General features: G+C 41.6%; 1 protein-coding gene and 1 long non-coding RNA gene across 2 annotated transcripts; both read right to left on the bottom strand.

Annotated features, from left to right (window-relative positions):
• Positions 1–1,486: 1,486 nt before the first annotated feature.
• LOC115362751 (uncharacterized) lies at positions 1,487–6,204 on the bottom strand. Its single transcript, XR_003928512.1, has 3 exons — positions 5,895–6,204; positions 3,483–3,484; positions 1,487–1,497 (listed from the first exon to the last, which is right to left on the bottom strand). It is a non-coding gene; the product is annotated as an uncharacterized LOC115362751 (long non-coding RNA).
• bhlhe23 (basic helix-loop-helix family, member e23) lies at positions 4,435–5,895 on the bottom strand. Its single transcript, XM_030056817.1, has one exon. The coding sequence runs from the start codon at positions 5,858–5,860 to the stop codon at positions 5,177–5,179; it is 684 nt and encodes a 227-aa protein (XP_029912677.1). The 5' UTR covers positions 5,861–5,895; the 3' UTR covers positions 4,435–5,176.
• Positions 6,205–8,772: the final 2,568 nt, after the last annotated feature.

Below are 8,772 nucleotides of genomic sequence, written 5' to 3'. Positions count from 1 at the left end.
TCATCTCCAACAATGGTTCATACTGTTGTCATCCAGTACTCCCTATCCCTCCTCCTTCTCCGCTCCCTCCCACCAGGCCCAATTTGGCCCCCACTACACTGTCTGGGTCTACCATGCGTGGTGTCAGGTGCCTTGTGGCGATAGGCAAAACGCTTTGCCTGACTGCCATGTTTTGAGGGTTTGCGGCCATATGAGCACAAAACACAGACACACACACATACAGACACACACACTTGCATACAAACAGACATTCCCCCACCCCCTTAGACGTCTGATTAACGAATAGAGGACCGGGGCCCATCCCGCTGCACTTGCAGCAACGTCGCCCCGAATCACATGGCTCCTCGGAACCAACTGACTCACCCGCTCATCGTTTCCGACAAGGCGGGGCTGGGAGGGACGACGGGGCCGTGATGTCATAGAGGAACTGAGAAGCAAGGGGTGGCTGGGTGGGTGGCAGGGTGGGGGTCCTTCCAGTGCAACCGCCAGCGCAAAAACACCCAGGCATCAGCACCTCTCCCTCCATCTTCCACTCGCTCTCTACCAACCCATTCCATCCCATCCACCCCGCACAAATATACCCTACATATATGACCAGATACACCAGCACGCACACACACACACACACACACACACACACACACTTGTCCAGCCCTATTGTTTATCTCACCCCTTCCCCCCTCATGAACCTGCCCAAACAACCAAGTCTTCGGTGTTGCTTAGCATCCAAGAGCACAATCTTGCCTCTGTGGGCAAATGTAAAAAAAAAAAAAAAAGAAAAAAAAGCTGTCTAATGTTTTATCAAACCCCCTCCACCCCGACTGCAAGCATAATCAGAGTTGATGTATGTTCATTTTCCTTCAAGGCCTCTCTTGTATGTGTGTATAAGGCTGTATTCTGGTGCTCTGTGTGTGTGAGATAGAGTGCTACAATGTGCATCAGACACATGGGCTTGCACATAGAGAGAACTTAATTAAAGAAAACAGCGCTGTCAGAAGCATTAGGCAGGGGTACACACTTAAGGGCATATGGTTTTAGTACTATACCATCGGGTTGGAGAAAAGCACACAAACATACCTCAAAGCTCCTAGCCATGCTAATGAAATCACTCTCTTTCCATCCCACTGATAGCAAACACAAATGTTTACAGACATCACACAGTCTGTCTGTACTCCTGCTCTGTACTGGGCTGCATTGTGAGTGGTAGAGCACAAACTGTGGTGCTATGTGTTTGTCTGAATAAAGACACAGTTCACAATAGGCACGAGGCAATTGGTAACTATAAGAAGACATTTGTACTTTATTCACTTTTTGCTCTATTGATAGTTGCTCTCTGTGATTTTACTGCATTTGAAAAATTTTATACAGCTTTTACAAATGTGGTTGAGGCTTGAATTAACAAAATATTACTTCACAACGGTCTGAGTTGTAAAGCAACTGTAGAGTGTACATGCGGTGTGTGGAATGATTTCATTTTTCTTTTTGCCTTTTAAGTAACTGCATTTAAGTAACGCCATATTGTACAGGAATGCAATAGAAAAGGAAAAATTCTATTGACAATTTTTTGGTTGAAATAGCTATATTTTATTAAATCACAATTTTAACCATTTTACTGTATTTGGATTCTTGCAACATTGCCCAAATGGATCAATAAACATGTTTTACATCTGGGCTTATGACACAATTTCTGCAATGTTTAAGGGCTAAGGGACATGCAAAGATTGCAGATTGCTGTGATGCTGGGAGGAAGAGGCATGGTATTGTTTGTAGGAGTAAAATTCTTATTTTAGCAGTGAAACAGTGAACACAAACTTTCTATATGTTTATCGTTCTACATATTATTTTATATTTTTGCTTAGTATACTGATTTTATGACCAGTGTAATTTATGATACGCACTACTGAGTTATATTAATGTGTTCTTGCACTGGGATGCCTGTGGTGTAATTGACACAGGTTTATGTATTAATCAAAGTTCACAGCTGGGTATGGAGTAAAATTATCATACCAGGATAGCAATGAACATCAGCTCTGCAATGTGTCTATTTGCCATCAAACGTGAATTAATATGTATCCAAATACCTGAACAGTTAGCATTCAATACACACAATAACAAAAATATTATTTCAATTTTCTTGCAACAGCACTAACATGTGAAGTGTTAACACCATCTTACTGCCATACCACTGCTTTAATATTATCATTTTAGTAATTTAACAACTTACGGTGTGTTTTCATCAAAGCCAAAAAGTACAAGCATGAGCAAAATTATCCTTATTATAGTGAAAGATAAAGGTAATGTCTGCTGATTTTAGTACAGAAATCAACCACTGCTTGTTGGACACTTGTGAAAATAGAACCATTTGGAGAAAAAATAGTCTACCAACAAATCTGTCTTAATGCATGGTACAGATGCAGCCCGCATGTCAAATGACGTATTGCCACCATGCCAACTAAAAACCATTAAGATAATAAGCCGAAACAATAAAACATATATTTCATCAGCTCGACACTGTAGGCCTATAGGGAAAGTGGCCACCCATCCATCCGTGCAAAAAGGCAACTATCTCATCTGTGGCAATTAGGCTACGTGGAGACTGATGGAACGCAGGGCCCAAGTCCTCACATCATCAGTAGCATTTGTCACATCTCATCCCTGCTGCCCCGACTGTCTTGTGGGGCTTCCGACAAGTCATGTGTCATCAGAGGGCCAATTTAAGATGCCATGGGTGGCCCGCTGTTGTGGCATAAAGTTAAACTGTAAGAGAAAGACTGGGGTTGAACAGTTTGTCACTCACTGACTGGCATAAATATAGACTGGCTTATGTAGTCTGATCTGGTGTATTTTAAATCATAGCTCACGTTATGTAAAACAAGCACACAAAGGCCACAGCAATCAAGCAGAAGATGTGTTTGTGGCAGAAGAACCCGTGGGACTGGAATTAATGACTTACTTTCATTTATGAAGCTTAAAATGATTCATATACTAGAGTAGCCTGCATGCTTATCAATCAGTACCCAAAATTTTGTAGACTGTCTAAAAATTTTAAATAAATAACTAAATGGCTATGTAAATAAATAAAGTTGACTGACATATTGGAAAAACATCCTAAGTGTGTATATATAGAGAGGCATAATCTGATTCAATTGTATAAGTAATGTTGAAAAATAGCTTCCAAATGCAGTTGCATAACAACCCAGTGTCAGATTTCAGACTACACATAAGGATCTACTGCTTTCAAAGAAAAATCGTCTATTAATTTTCTCAGAGGAAAACTGAGGTCAAATACATGGTTTATCTATCAAAATGCAAACATAAAGATCCATACAATACTTCAATGTCAGTGTTTCAAGCCCACCTGACCAGACCAAGATAGACCCTGGTCAGGATAAAGACCAAGGAGTGTCAAGGCCAATGCCAGAGACACATCTGGTGGAACAATTAAGAATATATTATAACTGCCTTTACTGAACTGCACTGACAGCTGAAAGAAGAAACGCCTACAGTAGCAGCAACAGACAAAAGAGATCATTTGTTTTACTCAAGAATGCAGAAAGAAGTCCATGCTTGACATCAGAAAAAATCCTGTCCATCATCCGACACCAACAGAAAAATGAAACCACGAGTTTTTGGTTCTCAAGATCTGCACTGGCGACTCCCTAACCTGCAAAACAAATTGGCCCTGTAATGTTCATTGCATTAATTCGAGGAGGGAGACAGGAGCTGGAATCGTGTTAATAGCTGTCCAGGGAAGAAGAGTCCGCCAACGAAGCCTGCAATCACCCAAATACCCAGAGACAGGTCCTGGGTGCCCGGGGCGGCTCTTGCGCCCTTCCCTTCAGCGCCACCGACCCCACTGCGTGCCAAACGGGCCCCACAAGCCCCACTGCGCTCGTTTCAACCTATCTCTTCATGTCAAAGGCTTCTCATGCAAGGACAGAGACCAGGGTACTCAGAAAGTTACACGGTCATTTTGGGAAGCCTCTGTGGGTTTTGGAGGTTAAGTGATTTGGAAATCCTTTAACCAGGGTCATAAGAAGCGATTCCCATCTTTTAAATCATGCATCCACATACTTTCGATTTTGCAGTTAGCCAAAGGGGAGTTGTAGTTTACTGTTCAGGTTAGTATTTTTTAAGTTATGTTTTTCCATAACATTTTTTTTCGTTATGTGTCAAATGAAATGAAACACTTATAGTTTCTTTTCACTGGGTCATAAATTAGCTCATAAAACATATAACACAATCATGAACAGAAAGAAATTTGAAATTAGGCCTATATTTTTAAAGTATTAGAATTTTTCAGAAATTATATAAATTGTCATCAATTAGAGTTGTCGTTTTAGTTGCTCCTTTTTGCATGGTATAATATGTGGACTTCATGTGAGAGTACTGTGAATATAAAGCTGCGTGGTTGTTGAAATGATACAAACCAGGTCCAAGCATAGATATGTGTTTTAATTATAAAGACATATAAACAATATATGAAATTCATGTTGCAACACAACCAAAATGCTTCTTCAGTGTATAGGCTGCAGTTATGTAACCATTATAATAGCCGGACTTGGAGCAAGTATTTTTCCACAGTTGTACAATACAATCATGTGAGGTGTGCAAGAACAAAAAAAAAAAAACAAAAAAAAAAACTTGTCGATACACCTTTCAAAAATATATCAGCCAACATCACATTTGATTTTTCCCACATAGCATCAGTACAGTCAGGGGAAATCCTTTCATAATTGCTGCATCTATAAATCGAGATTAGATCGCATTTCTTGGCATTTCAAGTTAACGTGTTGTTGTTGAATGTTGCATAGTTTACAAATAAGACATGATAACATTCTAAACCTTTCTAAAATTTACTCAGCAAATATCAAACTCAGAAATTGGACATGGCCTTAAGTGTCTCTTGAAAAAAGTGAGCGAGAAACTGACAGTGGTTACACAATGTTTTTGACTTTACTTGTTTCCAAAACTAATACTGCCGCAAGGAGGCCTAAACAGTTTATTTTCTATGTTGCGTTTGGATGAAACATTGCAGTAGTTATTTAAACATAGCTTAAAATTACGCATTAAAAATATTTTTTTCCACAGAGAATGTTTTAAAATAACTAGAGTGGGAGAGAGAGACCGACATAGATGCAGTAGGTAAAAGTTCAGGTAGGAGAATTAGACCAAATCAAGGCTTGTCGTTACAATGTTTGAAGAGACTCGACGGTGTCCCGGAATAAGTAGTGCACTTTTCGGCACAGGTTGCGAGTGCAGAACCCGAGAAAGGGTAGACGGCAGCCTGTCCAAAGGGCGCCAGGGCGGTGGGGATTGGTGAAGTTATGGTCTGTCCCTGGTTCAGATACGCCACCAGCCGCCTCATCTCCTCCAAAGCCTGAGCCTGCATGAGGATATAGTTCTTGGCCAGGAGGAGAGTGGCTATTTTGGAGAGTTTTCTCACCGAGGGGCTGTGGGCGTAGGGGATAACGGAGCGCAGGCCGTCCAGAGCATCGTTCAGGTCGTGCATCCTCCTCCTCTCCCGGGCGTTGATGCTGAGCCGCAGGGACCGCTGCTCCTTAGGCTTCTTGGCCAAGGGCCCCCCAGGCTTGTCGTCCACAAACGCCGAACCCCTCTTCCGGGACTCCAGTGTGTCAAAGCCGTCCTCGTCGTCGCTCGTTTGCTCCCCGCCGCTCTCGTTCGACTTCGCAGTCTGCCCGGAGAGGAAGTCGGCCGCCGGTGTGAGGGGGTACCGGCCGGGACTTCCAGCACCATGGCCAGCGCCAAACCCGAAGGCTGACTGGCCGTAGCGCTGCGTCAGGTCGAGGAGCGTGTCGCTGCTGATGGACTTCAGCAGGTTCTCGTCTCCGACATTCATTTTCTCTTCCACAAACAATTTCGCCCTGGCAAACTCTACTCGCCCCTTTCTTTTATTTACTTTTTTGTTTTGTTTTTGAAGAATGTAGGCTGTACTCACGTAGTTCTCTGCAAGAGTTCCTCTTTGCCCTCACTCCTTTCCTCTTTTCAACGCAGTGACTCTTCAAGAAGGAGGCTGTGAATCTGAATCTGAGCCTCTCTACATGTATTCACCTCCTCTGTACACAGCGCTCCCCCCTTGCGCGCATAGCCCACGTTCAACAACACTTCTCTAATTGTGTTCGCTGAGACTGGAGCGCTCGTGTCCCCCCGTTGGTTCCTCGCGCTCGTCTTGTTGCCCTCCCTCGCCTTGGGCAGATTGTGACTCGCTCTCAATCCTACTCGCGAGTTAGTAGGAGCACGAGGCCCGCCGGGATTATCTACCCGTCCAATCAGGGGGGCGTTTTAATTAACTCGGGTAGAGTGCTGGTCTGCTCCCAATTTCAATCACAATCCTGGTAATTGCAACACAAACTGACGTACAGCCTAGCTGTTCCGATTATTGTATTTGACTGTCTAGATTTTATATTCAGACCTGTTCGACAAAACACTAACTCACTTCCTCGAATGCCTATCAAAAAAAAAAAAAAAAAATGAAACCTTTTAATTTTTCCTGGATGTTTAATCTCTTGTTTAATGCTCATGAGTATCTAACTTTTTGAGCAAACACATTCCACATTTTGTCAGCAATATTTTAGTTCAGTAAACCTTGACGAAAAAAGTGCTAGAGGTCAGGTAGGATGGACAGTATGCACCTGCTTAAAAGTTGCTGTCCGTTCATTAGCTGTTTACAACATATGGTAAGCAAAACGAGTGGTCAGGTCAGGTTCAGTGTTTTGCTGAAAGACATTTCACAGGACACGCTGGCTGTTTGGCATGTGGGTGTTTGAGCCTGGGACCTTCCGGTTACAGGACGGTCTCTCTGAAACGCCAAGTCACCTCGCCACGCCTGACACAATAGGAGATTGATCTTTTTTTTTTGGGGAATGCAGTGTTTTCAAAGTGATAACACTGAATGCAATATCACTGACGAAGAGTTTTAGGTCAACTCAGAGGCAGACACAGACATAGGGAGAGGGAGAGAAACAAAAAGAGAGTGACAGACAGAGAGGGAGACACCCTGTGAGGTACAGAGTTGTGTAGCAGGCCCTGGACGGAGCCCAGAAACAGGGCTTAGTGAAGGAAGGGCTCCATGGCGCGGTTCACTTTGCACATTAGCAGTGTCAGCATTGGCACCAAATGCTCAGGGACAGTTTAGAGTCAATCAACTTTGCAGGTACTGGGTTCATCTTAGATTGGATAGTCGTTGATAGTCACTCAGGTGAAAAACTAATAACCTTTTTTTCTCCTTTATTTGAAACAAACAAACAAACAAAAAAAAACCTCTGTGTTATATGTGTAACCCTTAAGAAAAATAGTTATAGTCACTACCCCAGTACTGTCTTCCTCCTGGTCTGTCACTATAGCGTTATTTTAATAAGTTTTAGAAGGATATTAGTCTATACAAAATGGGCTATTACAATACAATTTCATGTAAGCATTGGCTTGTACCATTACTGTGATACCGTAGGAAATTTAAAAAAGTGAAATGAAGTTGCTTGAAACTCATAATTGAGTCGAGACACATGGTAAATCCCAATAGAAATATTATAAGATTATTATAGTGATTGTTCAGGAAGTTATTACTTGCTTCTAATGATTAGCCTACCAGCCTAATGACACTAATGCGAATAACACACTCATTCCAAGTAACACGTTTTCTCCTAAGTAAAAGGTTTGCCTGAAGACTCTTTCAACCCCATTTTAGAAACAGGTGTCCTGAATGGTGCCGGGTGTCAGCATGAAAATTCAAAGTAAATGTAAGGCTACCACTCCGTGTCCAGTATGGTGCATTACACCATGAAGTCAAAGAGATTTCAAGAGTGACCTCCTTCTTTAGTCCAGAGCAGCTTTCCTTCAACCTGTATTGTGTCCCTGGTTTCATTCACATTTATTACACACTTGTCATTCAATATAATCAGGAGACACAGAAAACATTTTACACGTTTATGATGTGGTAGGGAATTTGTTACAAAAAAAGTGTAATAGTGCCACCGTGTGGAGGATGCAGGCACCAGTAAGAGTAAAAAGGTAATAAAGATCTAATTCACATGGTTCCATGTGTATTTCTATAAGGACGTTTTTATTAGATCTACACGTGTGTATGGTGACAATTTGATAAATGCTGTCAAGTCCAGTAAAACAACCAAATAAACAAAAGAAGAAGAAGAAGAAGAAGAAGAAGAAGAAGAAGAAGAAGAATATAAAGGAAAACATAAAATAAAAACATAAAATAAAAACAGTATAATAGCAAATAAAATATAATTAAACTGTTTATGATTTAATTAAGTATCTTAATCATCAGTATATAAGTGTTAGATTGTTATACCTTGGTTCAATTACTGTAAACAAATGAAACCATGTTATCTTCTAAATTAGTATCCTCTCTCCCAGGCCAGTGGTATTGTTGGTGTAACTGGTTTTCAGAAGTGCAACCACATTTCCCATAATCCCTGTTGTTTTCTGTTACAAAGCAGATGCTGTGGCTACATGAGGGTCTGAGCGTTCCAGTGGGTCTCCTGCAAAATGAAGATTAGCCACACTTCACCTTTGTTTCATTCATTAGAAATGAACCCAGTGAGAGAATGTGTGATGTTCTGAATTGTTATTATTCTGATGAGAGTGTTTGCTTTGTCCACTGTCAGTATAGTCATTTCAGATGGGGGTCTGTGGGACAAAACCTTTATCCAGTGTTACTACATGTATTCTGGGGCTCTTGACATGAAGTGTGGAACTTCTTCTGCAATCTATTATAAGCACAAATGGAGATCCATT

Source organism: Myripristis murdjan, chromosome 7, assembly GCF_902150065.1.
Source record: "Myripristis murdjan chromosome 7, fMyrMur1.1, whole genome shotgun sequence".
Classification (NCBI taxonomy): domain Eukaryota; kingdom Metazoa; phylum Chordata; class Actinopteri; order Holocentriformes; family Holocentridae; genus Myripristis; species Myripristis murdjan.
This window is presented reverse-complemented; position numbering and strand designations above follow the sequence as displayed.

Excerpts from the sequence above, each read along its gene's own strand:
- bhlhe23 (XM_030056817.1), bottom strand. The coding sequence starts at position 5,860 with ATGAATGTCGGAGACGAGAACCTGCTGAAGTCCATCAGCAGCGACACG.